The 15,432-nt window shown below is 37.6% G+C and overlaps 4 protein-coding genes across 4 annotated transcripts; 2 read left to right on the top strand and 2 right to left on the bottom strand.

The window, feature by feature from the left end:
- The first annotated feature begins 178 nt into the window (after nucleotides 1–178).
- LOC132191247 (dnaJ protein P58IPK homolog) lies at nucleotides 179–5,237 on the top strand. Its single transcript, XM_059606186.1, has 9 exons — nucleotides 179–500; nucleotides 918–1,083; nucleotides 1,802–2,003; nucleotides 2,179–2,339; nucleotides 2,427–2,520; nucleotides 2,696–2,908; nucleotides 3,099–3,179; nucleotides 4,238–4,456; nucleotides 4,586–5,237. The coding sequence occupies exons 1-9, from the start codon at nucleotides 371–373 to the stop codon at nucleotides 4,781–4,783; spliced, it is 1,464 nt and encodes a 487-aa protein (XP_059462169.1). The 5' UTR covers nucleotides 179–370; the 3' UTR covers nucleotides 4,784–5,237.
- A 464-nt stretch (nucleotides 5,238–5,701) lies between these two features.
- LOC132162177 (fasciclin-like arabinogalactan protein 11) lies at nucleotides 5,702–6,549 on the bottom strand. The gene has a single exon (XM_059572441.1). The coding sequence runs from the start codon at nucleotides 6,534–6,536 to the stop codon at nucleotides 5,781–5,783; it is 756 nt and encodes a 251-aa protein (XP_059428424.1). The 5' UTR covers nucleotides 6,537–6,549; the 3' UTR covers nucleotides 5,702–5,780.
- Nucleotides 6,550–8,564: 2,015 nt separating this feature from the next.
- On the bottom strand, nucleotides 8,565–9,704 carry LOC132161600 (fasciclin-like arabinogalactan protein 11). The gene has a single exon (XM_059571757.1). The coding sequence runs from the start codon at nucleotides 9,688–9,690 to the stop codon at nucleotides 8,929–8,931; it is 762 nt and encodes a 253-aa protein (XP_059427740.1). The 5' UTR covers nucleotides 9,691–9,704; the 3' UTR covers nucleotides 8,565–8,928.
- Nucleotides 9,705–12,369: 2,665 nt separating this feature from the next.
- On the top strand, nucleotides 12,370–14,282 carry LOC132191272 (uncharacterized). The gene is made up of 4 exons (XM_059606217.1): nucleotides 12,370–12,998; nucleotides 13,543–13,857; nucleotides 13,941–14,049; nucleotides 14,137–14,282. Exons 1-4 carry the CDS (start codon nucleotides 12,828–12,830, stop codon nucleotides 14,250–14,252), a joined length of 711 nt encoding a protein of 236 aa, XP_059462200.1. The 5' UTR covers nucleotides 12,370–12,827; the 3' UTR covers nucleotides 14,253–14,282.
- Nucleotides 14,283–15,432: the final 1,150 nt, after the last annotated feature.

The raw sequence follows: 15,432 nt of genomic DNA, 5'->3' as shown, positions 1-15,432 counted from the left end.
AATCCAATACAATTTCATATATAACAAAAAAAAAAAAAAAAAAAAGTAATCAAGGATCCAAAAGCAACCAAAAAAGGATACGAAAGCTCTCCGTGACGTGTCAGTTTCCTATTAGCCTGATTCTTGACAGGTGGCCAAAGAATGGTGCTAAATCCACGTGTATCACAGGGATTGGTAGGAGCAACGTGGAAGAACATGCAGACCCTCGCCTCGGTTCTCTAATATTAAATCCAATAAACACCAAATATTGGAAGGAAATATAATGTAATCTGAATTCTTGGACCCTCTCTGTTATCTCTGTGCTTATACGAGTGAAGCTTATATTTATCTGTACAACACAAAAAGTGTTTGCGAAAAAGAGCGAGAGACGATGAATCTTGCGAGATTCTCAACGGCCATGGATGGGGTGGCATGGAGAGGATTGGTGTACTCGGTGTTCATACTCCATTTTGTGTTTGCTTGCCAGCTCCTCCTCCTCCAGCCGCTGGTTTCTGCGTTAGGTTTGTGACTCTCACGCTTCGATCTGTTTACTTGGATTTTCTTTCCTCTTTTAGGCTTGAAATCAATACGCTTCTTCTTGATCTACTTCCGTTGTTTACAATTTCTATTTCCTCGATCATCTTCTCGTTGCTTGGGTTCTGGTTCCCCCAACCCCGCCAAAAAAAAGTTTTTTTTTTGGAAATTTAATCGTTTATTTTTTTGTGTTTTGTGATTTTTTGTTTCTATGAACAATGCCTGCCATCATGAACTGATGAAGCAGAACAAGAAATTGTAATTTTATCCATGTGGGTTTGAATTTGTGCTATCATTATACGGTTTTATGCACATACTAGCTTCTTCTTCATAATTGGAAGCTTTGTCTCTGGTTTGACTATCTTGTGTGGATGATATCTTACGGGTGTAATGTGGGAATGCAGATGGCAAACCTGGTAGTGCCGCGGAGTTGCTTGAGAGGGTTTCGCAAAGTATAAAAGTGAAACGCTATAGTGAGGCAATTGATGATCTTAATGCTGCTATAGAGGCAGATCCAACACTTTCGGAAGCTTATTTTCGCCGTGCATCCGTTCTTCGTCAGCTATGCAGGTTCTTTCACTGTTTAAATTTTTGTTAGTTTCTCTAGTGTTTTCTTTTTCTAATGTCATTCAAAACATTGAATTCTTCTGATTATTGTTATGGAAGTTACCAATCTTTCTTTACCTTCTAGAGTGATTATAATAAATGCTAATGCATTAATTGGAAATACAATGGATGTGATTGGTAAAGATACTGGGTTTTGTTCAGCAGGGGATTAATTGTTAATAATCAGCCATTTAACTCTAGCTCTATTCCTCCTTTAATTGTCCCGTAGGGGTAGAGGACCTTATCCTTTGCTATTGTGACTGTCCTGTTTATCATGTGATTACTGTGATCATACTCTGTGGCTGATAATGTGATCTGCCCCTGAGCATAAAGAGTATGATCTGAGTTACCCATCTTATGATGGTCAATCTAATTGCAAGGCGCGACCAATACATCCATCAAGATTTTGCTGTCTTTCTTTCTTCTTCTTCTCTCTCTTTTCCATATTGCTCTCTGGTAGTCTACTGTGTGTATGAATTGACTATAGTTATTTATTGTAACAATAAATCTAAGTTGATACAACTATATAAAGTTGAGACTGATATTTACACACATTAGCACAGCATCCTCTTAATGTAAAAATATTAGAAAAGAATATAGGGTCACCCCTCCTAGGCTCTCTCTCCCCTTCCAATTTCTGATTGGAATATTATATGATTCAGGCAATTTTTGGCTGATGTAGATATGAGGAATCTGAGAAGAGCTACGAAAAGTTCCTGGAGTTAAAACCTAGGAATTCAGCTGCAGAAAAGGAGCTTTCTCAATTGCGTCAGGCTCGGAGTGCTCTAGATACAGCTTGGACTCTCTTCGATTCAGGGGACTTTACAAAATCTCTGGAATATGTGGATAAAGTTGTGCTTGTTTTTTCTCCAGCATGCTTAAAGGTAACAACATCTGCTAGTTTTTTTGTTTTCTAATGACTGTCATTCATTTCATCTCCCTTCTACCATGACTATATCGAGAGCAGCATGTAAACTGACCCATGGAGATTGGATTAATAGTCTTCTGTAATTTAAGTTTTTCAGCAGCCCATTAACCCATTTGCTTTTCCCTTTGCAGGCCAAACTCCTCAAAGTGAAGTTATTATTAGCAGAGAGAGACTATTCCAGTGCCATATCTGAGTCTGGATTTATTCTTAAGGAAGATGAGGACAATCTAGAGGCTTTATTGTTACGTGGCCGTGCCTACTATTATCTAGCAGATCATGATGTTGCCATAAGGTTTGTGTAACAAAGCTGTAATGTCGTTATGATTTGGCTAGATTAATTATTATTTTTATATATAATTTGTATTATTTTATTTTTCAGGCATTTTCAGAAAGGTCTCCGCCTAGATCCAGAGCACAGTGAACTTAAAAAAGCATATTTTGGATTGAAAAATTTACTCAAGAAGAGTAAAAGTGTAAGCCCAGTAAATTTCTTGGAGTTTCTCCTTTTTTTTTCCGCTCTTTCTCGGGGTAGGGGCTTAGTTGGTGAGGGAATTGGGATGAACTACAATTCCTCAGTCAACATTCTTCAGGGTCATCACAATGTTCACCACTGGTGGTAATTTTGTTCCCATACTTGTGTCTTAACAGGCAGAAGATAATGTAAATAAGGGTAAGCTGAGGCTTGCGGTGGAGGATTTCAAAGGAGCACTTGCATTGGACCCTAATCATCTTGCACATAATGTACACCTTCATCTTGCCTTGTGTAACGTTTTAGTCAAGCTTGGTAGGGGAAAGGATGCTATAACCAGTTGTGATGAAGCACTCAACATCGATGGGGAACTTATTGATGCTTTTGTTCAGGTTTGCTGGTGCTTCTACGCTCTTCTTTGTTATTGCTAGTAGTAATGACTTGTCACAATCCATTGGTTCATATAGAATCCATGTCCTAGGTGGAATTATATGTGCGTTAATGAAACATTTTAGCTTTATTGTCCAGCAGGATAAGACTAATTTGTTCTCTATTATATGTGTGTTTTTTTTTTTTTTTCAGAGGGGTGAAGCTAAACTTCTAACAGAGGATTGGGAGGGAGCTGTTGAAGATCTGAAATCAGCAGCTCAAAAATCACCTCAGGTTAGTCATAATATTGAATTTCTCTGCTAGTATAGTGTTATAGTCAGTGATGTGATGCATAACACACTTCTTATGAATTTAAAGCTTAAATGGTCTTTCCTATATTGAAGATAATAAATTACTATAGGTTTTCAAGCAATTTTCTGTGTCATTGTTTGGAGTCAGGATTTATCAATTTCAATACTAGTTAAGGCAAATGAATAGTGCATGCCGTTGGTATATGAGTTGTGCACCTATGTGCTATGCTCTTCCTATACTGGGTCCCATTCAGCAAATTTAGAAATATGGGGATTAAATAAATCCTTCACTTATTTCTAGCTATTAAATTCTTCCCCAGGTTACTGTGAGACCTATATCTTTTGAGTTAGAGCTGATGGAATTTGCTTTAGTGACTGAGTGAAATACTTCAGAGGTTGGCAGTTTGGAAAAAATTGTTTGAAAACATTAAAGATTAAATTTTTAAGTATGAATTGCAATGTCTAGAGAAGTGACTAATCACTTGTATTGCTTCCAATTCCTTTCTTCTGGTCACTCTACTTGAGTGTTAAAATCTACGAGAAGTCATTTGCTGGAAACTTAGTTGAGAATCTCATATGCTTGAGTTTCTGTGTTGCAATACACCCTTCATGATAAGTATCCATTTGTCATGTCCTTTATCTCTCTGCTCTTCTCTGTTTGAATCCTTTCACTATTCTTCGCTTAGATTAACTGTTCAGCATTGTTTGATTGTGTTCAGATTGAAATGTTTCCATTTTACGTTTGCAGTTACTTAGTCAATCAGTCAATCATCTATGTTCCCTTGTCTTTTTCTGAAATTATTGCCTTCAAGCTACTATCTGTTAATTGTGTTGTTTAGATTGAAATGATTCCGTTTTACCTTTGCAGTTACTTACTCAATCAGTCAATCATTTTTGTTCTCTTGTCTTTTTGTGAAATTGTTGCCTACTTGCCTTTAAGCAACTTTCTGTTGATTTCTAGTTTTATATTTTTCATAAGTGCTTTGTTATTTGCCTCACCCTAGATGATTTATGATAGAAGTAACTTGCCAATTGATGCAGGATATGAATATTCGGGAAGCACTGATGAGAGCTGAGAAAGCTTTAAAGATGAGCCAACGCAAAGACTGGTACAAGATTTTAGGAGTTTCAAAGACTTCATCCATGTCCGAGATTAAGCGTGCCTACAAGAAGCTTGCTTTGCAGTGGCACCCCGATAAGAATGTTGAAAATAGAGAAGAAGCAGAGGCTCAGTTTCGAGAAATTGCTGCTGCATATGAGGTCTGATTCTGTAATTTTTTGTTTAATCTTTCCCTTCTGACTAGAATTTGATCAATAAGTTACAGTAATAAAAAGAATTCCACTAGAAAGACATGTTGCTAGTTCTGATTTATGTGTTGTTCTTAATAGGTTCTCAGCAACGAAGACAAACGAACAAGATATGATAGAGGGGAGGACATTGAAGATATGGGCATGGGATCGGGCGGAGGCGGTTTCCACCCCAACTTTGGTGGTGGGGGGCAGCAGTATACATTTTCGTTTGAGGGTGGCTTCCCTGGTGGCGGATTTGGGGGAGGCTTTCCTGGAGGGTTTGAATTCCAGTTTTGATTTAGGTAAAAGAATGAGGATGCTTTTCTCCTGAAAAGTTCATGAAGAAAGTTATTAAAATGCAGTAGCTTTTTACAGAGGAGAGCCCTAAAACACCAATGTGACTAATTTCTGACTAGTACGTGGTAGTAAATACTTTGGCAATCCAGAGAGGCTTGATACGTGAAATTATATCTCTTGAGGAAGTTTTGCTTTGCGGAATATTTGAGTCTGGAATTTGTATTGGTTCATAAAAGGAAATTGATGAGCCCCTGGTTTACTGTATATGTTGCATTTGCCTTTAGATAATGGATCCTTTAGAATCCAACCAGCCACTGATGCTGGTTGACATAGTTGAATTTATTTTATTCTCGACAATGCAAATAAATATTTGCTCAAAAATTGAATTTCATGTAATGTTCATTAGAGATTATGGAGTTGATTAATTTCTTCTATAGTACGTAATTTCCTTAAATATCCTATTATTCGCTGAGTGGCCCATTAAGAAACTTTTACTCCCTCTGAATTTGTGTGCCCGTGCCAATGTCTACTCGGTGGTGCATTGGAAATTTGGAATTGATCGCAATATTCTAGTTTTTAGTTTTGTTATTTATTATTGTTTATTAAATCATCGTTTATCTTAAAAACTTAAATTAATAACAATAAATAAATTTAATTAATATTATAATACTGAGACTAGACATGTGGTAAATTTCAAATTTACTTAGTTAAACTACTATTTATCGTCCATACAGGGATTTTTGTTGTTGTTGTTTTTTTTTTTTTTTTTTTTGTTTAAGATCCATGCTCGTAGAAACTGGAAGGAATTGATAAGGTAATCTGTCGTGAATTTGCTTAAAGGTGGTCTGGTGTCTGTTGAATCTTTCGTTGTATATAAACCAATTGTATGCTGAGAAAGAGATTAGAGATTATTCCAAAGATTTATTTGGTTGAAAATTGAAATCACAAAAGCAGTTACACACAAAATGTACTCATCATCATCAACCAACACCAAAGATCATAGCCAAAGGGAAAACAAGGCAGCAACCGCAACTCCAACCGATATTGCCGCCGTTACTTGGCCGTTTGGATCAACTCCACCAGAAGATACTGGAGCAGTAGCATTTAAACCATCATCCTTCTCAGGCTTAGACGGCGGTGGTGTCAGCGGAGATGTCCCAAAGAGTTTTAGTGGAAGAAGCACGTGGTCCACCTGATAAATAGCAAGCCGGCCATTTTCATTAAATAGGGTATCGTCTATTGTTGCATTTACAACCCCTGTTGTTATGTTGACTTGTGTTGATGAGGATGTTACATTTAGCTGAAAATCACCCTCGTTGCTGTCGCCAGCCACTGTATGCACAGGGTTTGTAGCAGTTTGGAGCTGCAATACAGATAAGTAATCAGGGATGAGATGGAATTGCACCAGTTGGAGCTGTTCTCTATCACTAAGAGAGTTTAGAGTGCCTAATTTGAGGTCGGAGAAGCCGCTGTCCGGCGGGGCAAAGAGGGTGCGGCCGAGGTTATTCTTTTTAAGCTGTCCGTTGATTTGTTCCGCCATGTCGGTGTTTTTTAGGAGCCGAATGAATGTAGTGAAATGGCCGGACTTCTTGAGGATTGAGATGATTTTGATGGGGCCTGATGGTACTGCTGCTGCTGGAGACTCTGCTGGAGCTTGAGCTGAGGTTGTGGTGCAACAGATGAAGAAGATGAAAAATATAAGAAACGAGAAGTGAATGACTTGCTTCATTATACCCAGCTTTGCAAGGTGCATGCAATGAGAAGAGATGTAGATTTACTAAGCCTTGATTCTAGTGTGCGGTGGATTGCGGGTATATATAGAAAGAAGGGTTAGGTGAAATGATGCAATTTATAAAGGTAGTAAGAGAACCTCATTTTAAGGTGGTAAAGGGTGAGATGTTGTGATGATGCTTTGATTGGTGGAACCAATGGATCAATGGTTGCCCACTCGTTCTATTTGGATCCAAAAAAATGAAATGAATCCATCCCTCTTAATTCTGTCATTTCAGGTTGCGAGACAAATTAAAATTGTATATAAGTCTTCAAAATTCCAATAAATAAATAAAGAGAGAAAAAGATTATATATACTTTTTTCATCATATATGTTAGGATAATTGTTAGATGGTATAACTTATCCTTTTAAACTTTTAAGAGATAGTTGTAACATCAGAGCAGATGATAGCACAATGATAACTGTCTATGTGCATAATGGTTGCTGTCGCTGAGATGTTGTGCATGAAAACGGTGATTATCTAATAAACCTCCTTTTAAGTCGCCCATTTTCAGCCCATTGGATCGGCAACAATATCTTGTGAATTTTGCCATCCTAAACTTTGTTTGAGGCCTATAAATAATGAACTTGAATTGCAGTCAATTAGAATAATTAATTGAAAAAATATATTGTTTGAATTGCCCGAACACTTTCTTAGATTAGTGAGCTCTGTTATGACTCATTCATATTGAAGCCAATCCCGGTCCATGATAACTCATTAGATTTCACCTCCATCAAAAAGCCTCGTGAGAGACTTATTGGCGAGATGAAACCACACAAGTTATACCATCCTCAAAGGTATGTAAGTACACATTGTCCCGTATACCATCCTCAAGGTATACCGTATAAATTACGAATATGGCTTTTCAATAGTTGAGTTCAATTGGTAAAATCGTTTGTCTTCGTACAATGAATTTAGAACCGAATGCTGCCTACATCATTGGAGATCTTAAACAAAGGAAGAGTGCTACCTTCCTTTCGGTAACCATTAGGCCCACTAGACTTCAGAAAAAAGAAAAAAGAAAAAGAAAGTACACATTTTCCCTTAAATTAACAATTAGGTTCTGTTTGTCTTGGCGTAAAATAATTTATGATTTTTTTTTATTACCTTTTTGTGTTTGGTGCAATAGAAAATAATAGTCAATGGAAAAAAGCATTTTTCAGTTTGACAAAAAAAAAAAAAAAAAACTTCTTTAATTTTCATGAAATGGTTTCTCTTTTTTAAAACCGTAAACCATTTTCCGAGTTTAAGCATTTCATTCTCAAACCATCAATACTTTGCTGAGACCCTGTTATAACACTAGCGGGACTTCACTGGGACTTGGTCGAGGACATCGTCGAGACATTGTTGGGACCCTACCGGAACTCTGTTGAGATACCGTTGGGACCTGACTGAGACTTTATTGGGACACTGCTAGGACCCTATTAGGACTCCGTTAGAACCCGTCAATGCATTGTCTAGACTCTGCCAGGACACCGTCGGGACACTACTAGGACTTTGCTGAGCCCCCACCAAGACCCCGCTAAGATACCATCAGGCCCCGCCGAGTCCTAGTTAGGGCACCATTGGGACTTCATTGGGAACGCATTGTGACCTAATCGGGCCACCATTGGGATTTCATCGGGACCTGGGACCTGCCGTAACATAGTAAAGACTATGTTGGAACATCGTCGAGGCCCTGGCTGGGACTCATCGTGACACCATCAGGACTATGTCGAGACATCATCAAGTCCCAGCCAGAACATGTACTTGTGTGTATTTATGATAGTGTCACGACAATGTCTTAGCAATGTCCTGACGGTGTCCCGGTGCACCACAATCGGAACTCAAATTTTTTAGATTTTTTTTTTAAAAAAAATGTATATTAATATTTGTATATGTTGCTAATAAATATTGACTTTTTAAAGGTTAACATATGATTAAAAATAAAAAAATAAAAAAACATTTTCCGTATATGCCAAACGCCAAAAAAAATATTTTCGGAAAAAAAAAATTAAAATATAATTTCACTAAAACGAAAAATATTTCACGCCTAAACAAATTAAATGACGCTTTATATATTTCAACATGATAGGCCAAACATGCAGGCTTGGGCTTTGATACTCAACCCACTTTCGTCAAGCCCATATGAAACACTAATCAACGCGAGGCACAATCACTGGGCCGAAAGGCCCATCCCTTCGATCTTCTTCATTACATTTACGCCCATGGCAAAAGCGTCACTCAGCAGTCAGCTCGAGCACTCCAATTCCTCAAACATGTAATAGCGACACAGACATTAATCAAAAGAATAATGATTTAATATAGTAGAAATCAAAACAGCCGCGCTCAAGATTTCATCATCATCAATCAATCAATCAATCAACACAAAAATCACAACCACAAAGAACAAAATATTGCGGCACTAACTGCAACTCCTCCAAAGGATACTGCTCCTGTCGTTGCACCAGAAGTGTCAACGGAGGCATCATTCTTAGACCCAGATGGAGCATCCGAACCCGAAACTCTTTTCTCAGGCTTATCAGACGACGGAGCCGGAGCCGGCGACACAGGTGCCCCAAAAATATCCAGCGGAAGGAGCACCTTGTCCACCTGATACACCGCAAACTGGCTATCACTAAATATAGTGTTCGCCACCGTTGCGTCGACGACCCCTGTCGTTAGATTCACTTGGTTTCCTGAGGTGGTTACGTTTAACGGGAACTCGCCGTTGCTGCTGTCGCCGGCCTGCGTGCGCAGAGGGTTGCTGACGGTTTGGAACTGCGATATGGAGAAGAGAGAAGGGAGGATGTGGAATTGCACCAGCTGGACTTTTTGTTGGTCGGTGAGGGAGTTTAGAGTGCCGGATTTGAGTGCGGAGAAAGCGTTGTCGGTGGGTGCGAAGATTGTGAGGCCTTGGTTGGAGTTGTTGAGCTGCGTGTTGATTTGGTTGGCCACCTGGGTGCCTTTTAGGAGGCGGATGAAGGTGGTGAACTGTCCGGCCTTGTCGAGGATTCCGGTGATGTTGGTGGGGCCCGATGGTCCCGGAGAAACGGCCTGGGAATGAGCGGGAGTTGTGGTGGAATGGAGGAAGAAGATGAAGAAGAAAAGAAGGAAGGGGAAATATTGAAGCAGCTGCTTCATCGTTAACTGCATGTAGTGTTGTGCTATTGGGGTGGTGGGATGGGAAAACGGGGTCGTCTTATATATAATGTGTGTAGTGGTGAAGTGAAGACATGAAATGGTAATTAAGGGAGTCCAAAGAGTTAGGTGAAATGGTGCAATTTAAGGTGGCATGAGAACCTCAGTCTTCATCTTTATTGTTAAGTAAGAGGGAGAGAGAGAGAGAGTTTTGTTTGGGACCCAGGAAAAAAATCAGAAAAGGTTTCTTTTTAATGAGCAAAAGAAGTAGTAGAACAATACCAAGAAAGAAAAACAAATCAAATACAAACAACATAACACTATTCATGCCACAATCCATTCTACCGCTTTGGAGAGGATTGTTAAAATGAAAGTAAGATACGAGAGAATGTTGCCGACGGTACTAGTTATGACGGCCCATAGTGAAAATGTGAAAATACTAGTTGTGTTTGGGGAAGGGCGGGACGACCCAAAGTTCTATTTTTTTTTTTTTTTTTTCAAAATCAATCCAAACATTCTTACTTTTTACATCACATCAATCACTTTTTATTATTATTCAAATAAAAAAATTACTATAAAACAAATTTTTTCACTTTTTCATAAAAAACATTCTTACTTTTTTTTTTTTTCACATCAATCAAATCTGCTACAATACTGGCCCACTCTATTTTTCAAGCCCCTACCCAAACACAGTCATTGTGGACGGCACCTGAAAGGTCATTAACCGGTATACCAGCTGCAGAATGAGCTATAAAACTGGATTGTGATCTCCTAAAATTTGCTTTAAATTTGAGATTTTTAAATTTATAAATCTCAGCCGTTCATTTCATTTAAGCGTCTAAAATAAGACATGTTTTAACATTTAACGAGAAAACATGACTAATTAAATTCCTTAAGGGTAGCTCCCTCATTAAATTTTATCATTAAATGCTGAAACATGGCTTATTTTAGACGCTTCGATGAGATAAACAGCTAAAATTTATAAATTTGAGAATCTCAAACTTAAAGGGAATCTATAAAACCTAAGACATATATCTATAGAGTAATGCTAGGGACCATCTTTTTATCATTTTAAAGCTGATGTGATTTTCAAATTCACTATTAAATCAAAATTCAAGTAAGATTCATCTAAAATTTAATTGTAATTTTAAAAGCCACATCAACTTTAAAAAGATAAAGATGATCCCTAGCATTACTCATATCTATATGTAGATACCTTAGACTATAAGATATGAGCCAAATAACTACAAGATCAGTATATCTTAGGTTATGTTTAGCAATAGCCACATACTATTCATCTAACATTCTTACTTTTTTTCATATCAATCAAATTTTAATAAATAAATTAAAAAAAAAAAAAAAAAAGAAGGGCCAAACAAAGGCAAAGGCCAGTTTAAAGTCTAGATCTGAATCTAGAGCCTTCAAGAGAAAGGTCATTGAAGTGGCCGGGAGTGGAATACTTTAAGAATAATACAAGTGTGTTTTTGCTTGTTGGTATGGCAAACTTTAAAAGGAAAACTTGTGGTTGAAGTGATGAAATACGATCGAGGAGTAGTTAAAGTGGATGATAATGATGCAGCTGGTGATGTTATGGTGCAACCAATATGGACCAACGGCTTCCTTATTTCTTTTTTGACCAATGCGTGATGAAAGAGGTATGTTGTATCTAATTCTATCGTCTGATCATATATGTTGCGTCCTCTTTCAACAATGATTTCCATTGCACTCAATGCAGCCCTATTACTTTACAAAAGTTTATTTTGTCAGCAATTTAAACGTTGGTCTGTGGGGATTTCAAATTTGACTACTGATGATAAAGTTATTAGTTAGCTCGATGGTGGATCTCAGCAAAAAAAAAAAAAAAAAAAAAAATCATCAAAGTGATGATGAAGCAAAGAGTGTTGCCGTTCTTTGACCCGTTTTTAGCCTTTTGGTTAGAAAAGTGCTAGGGAGTCAAACAAATAAACCCAGAAAATTTTTTAAACTGACGTGACAAACAAAGGAGAGAGAATTACATTTTTTTAATTTAAAAACCCTTGTCATGTCAGTTTGAAAATTTTTTTGGGTTCATTAGTTTGGTTCTCTATCACTTCTCTTTTGATTGAGTCAGTTTTCTTCTAAGTTGAATCGGAAGAATTATTAAACCAACATTTGCTCAAAAATGCATGAGAATTTTATTAAACTGACATTTATCCAAAATGCATTTCATTCTCGCGAATCACATACTCTGATCATATTCATTTTAAACACATCTCAATTTAATAAACTAAATTAAAAAAAAAAAAAAAAAAAATCAAACCCAATTTAATTTAAAAGAAAACTCTCTCTCCTAAAAGGTACCATCTAATGTCCAAAGCTTTGTGGGAGACCTAACCAAATCACACCATCCACTCTTTATGTAACCCACCAACTTTGGTTAAATAGCAATTTGGGCTAAAATCTTTTGAGCCCAATGAATAATCCATTGGGCTTGAGCTTCTACGAAAACCCAAAACAAAATATAAAACAAACACTCAAGAGGACAATTAACCTGCGTAAACAAAAACATCATTTGATTTCATCAAAAGCCCTAAATACAAAATCAAATTGTCTTATTGTCCACGAAAACCTTGATGGGCTCAGCCCACATGGCGACACCATCAACCACAGAATATGCTTTCTTCGATGTACCGGGAGTCCATGAAAGAGAAGAGAGAGAAAAAAAAGGTCACAAAAGTAAATCATGAAAGATTTGACAAAACCTGATTTCCGGTTGAATCAATCACAACGGAGTCCATCGCATTGCGTTTGTGTCATTCGCTGTTTTCATGCTTCACGCAGCTTCGCACTCTCTCAATCCAGAGACAAGGACAGATAGTGCAGACCTCGTCATCCCCACCGTCTATTTCGTTGACTCAAACCCCACAAAGTCAAATCTCCACCCCCATTGAACTATCATTACCATCATCACCAACGTTCGCATAAGCCACAAACCACAGGATCCCGCCTTCTGATTAGGAAGCCATTGAAGACCGACAAAGAAGAGGTTAACGAAACAGAGCAACCCAGAAGCAGACCACACTGCGAGGTCTTTTCTTTGAGAACCAGCGTTGAAATTGAAAGCCCTAGTAGTGTCATGATCACATGCTCCCGGGCCTACCATAAGCAACACCATGATCAACAGCTCCAACGGCATGATGTCAACGTCGTCTTCATCCGCCACCGCACAATCACCGGCCCTAAAGACCTATTTCAAACCCCCAGAAGGCCGCTACAAGCTCCACTACGAAAAGACCCATCCCTCGGGTCTCCTTCATTACGCCCATGGCAAGACCGCCACTCAGGTACTTGAAATTCTCAGTCCTTTTATTCTTTTTCAGTCTCAATTAATACTTGGAAGCACTTTTTTGAGGGGAGGTTTCTTCAATACCCATTTCGTGAAAAGGATGTCCTGTGAGCATTTTTGTTGTTGACATTGATTTCTAGGGTTTAATCAATGATCAATACCCGTTTCTCAGACTCAGCTTTTGGATAGAGTTTTCGTTGGTTTTGATATTATGTTAATTTGTTTTTCTTAGTGTTTATCTTTATAATCGTTTTTTTTTAAAAGCAATTTTTAATCCGTGTTAACATGCTAGGATATATTTGTGCCCAATTGAGAATTTTTATGTCATTTTAATTTTAATTTCTATCTTCTTTTTTCATACACATTTCTTAACATGAAGTCTGAAAACATTTTAGTCTATTCTCTTATCCTGGGAATGTTCTCAGACTCCATTCTCTATATTTCATTGTTGGTCACACTTTTTAGTTAAATGAATTAGCTTTTTACTTATTTATTGTTTATACTAAAGTTTTGAAAACATTGTTGGTTGAGTTTTATCCTAGGTAACCCTTGCTCATCTAAAGGACAAGCCAGCCCCATCAACCCCAACAGCGCAGCCTTCAAGCTTCAGTGCTAGCAGTGGGGTACGATCAGCGGCAGCGAGGTTGTTGGGTGCAAGTAATGGGAGCCGGGCTCTTAGCTTTGTCGGAGGAAATGGTGGGAGTAAGAGTACTAGTGGGAATGGTAGAGTTGGGTCATTGGGGTCATCAAGTTCGAGTAATTCAATGGCTACTACAAACTTTGATGGGAAGGGGACTTACTTGGTCTTCAATGTGGGGGATGCTATCTTTATAAGTGATTTGAATTCTCAAGACAAGGTAATATGGTATTTGGTTATTCAGGTTTTAGTGATTTTTGCAAATTTTTGGTTGGTGTATGACAGGTTAATCGGTAAATGTAGGATCCAATAAAGTCTATCCATTTCAGTAATTCGAATCCCGTGTGCCACTCATTCGACCACGATGCTAGGGATGGGCATGATTTGCTTATTGGGTTAAATTCTGGCGATGGTAAAATTTAAGACAAATTTGAACTCATAATTTTTTTTTGGAGGTTCAAACTTTACAAATTTATTGGTGTTGTGTGTACTATTGTAGTGTACTCTGTGTCACTGAGACAGCAATTACAGGATGTAGGAAAGAAGCTTGTTGGGGCCCAGCATTATAACAAAGATGGTTCTGTTAATAACAGGCAAGGATTACCTCACTCTTAGTACCCTCTGCATGTGTTACTTGATTTTGCTTCTTTCTTTCAAAATTTTCTGCTTTGTTATTATCAGGGCTATCAGATATTACACTTGGCATCTAGTTTGAGAAGATGCTACGGAATTTCATTTTTTATGTTCATTAGTCAAGCCATGGAAAATGCGTACAATGCTAAAAGGCTTGCAAAGTCTCAGCTAATGATTTTTTTTTGTCCAATAAGCAATTGAATAGGTCTTTTTTCCATAAGTAATTCTTTTGGTTTAATCATGATTTTCTTGGAGATTGAAGATTAGATGGCAAAGAAAGGGAAATAGGCTGTACCTTTTTTAGTATCCTATGGCTTATGGTAAGGTGAAGGATACCTTTCTCATAAAGAACTTGACAGCTACACTGAATTGTTCCTGGAATGTATGTTGCAGCAGATATTGATATCCTTCATCAATTACTAGACTTAAGTGGAATCTAAAAGGTTGCTTGACCTTGCCAAAATGCGGATAAAAAAGAAGAATTTTTTTTTGAAAAGCAGTAGTCTTGAATGGTGTTAGTTGAAGGTTTTTTTTTTTTTTTTTTTTTTTGGGGTACTATGTGTTAATTAGGTCTATGCAAACAGTAGTGCTTGATGCATTAACTTTATACACAAACTTGTGCTTTGACTCTGTTGTTCTTAAGCTATTTTGTCTTTTAGGATTTCCATGTTGATACTTACTAATGCCTTAACTTTCTAGCATAATAGACATTGTCGGGAGACCATTAAGACCATTGAATGCAATAATTGTTGAAAATTGAATGAATATTGTTTGAGCTTTTGAAATTTTCCTGATAACTTCGGGGTTGCTTGGATTAGCCTCTCCATCTTAGGCTAGGCGTTTGTCAGTGACCAAAGTAGCTTTTCCTAGTATCATCCAGCTGCTAGTTAGTGGGTGAATTTCTTGATGCTCATCTTGCATCACTAATATTAATTTTTTTCAACCATTTCCAAAAGTTCATAGTTGTTTTGACGATCTTGTCATTGGAATATTTCCTTGTACATGGTTCCAAGGCCCTTATGCTCTGCTTCAAAGTGGTTGTTCAAAAAACTTATCAATGTGAAATTGCTATTTTGCATTGCATCTAAATAGCCATATTAATCTTTTGTACATAATATGACTGATGGTGTGTCTAATACACTGGGTATTTTCACTAACATGT

The sequence above is a fragment of the Corylus avellana genome, chromosome ca9, assembly GCF_901000735.1.
Source record: "Corylus avellana chromosome ca9, CavTom2PMs-1.0".
NCBI classification, from domain to species: domain Eukaryota; kingdom Viridiplantae; phylum Streptophyta; class Magnoliopsida; order Fagales; family Betulaceae; genus Corylus; species Corylus avellana.
This window is presented reverse-complemented; position numbering and strand designations above follow the sequence as displayed.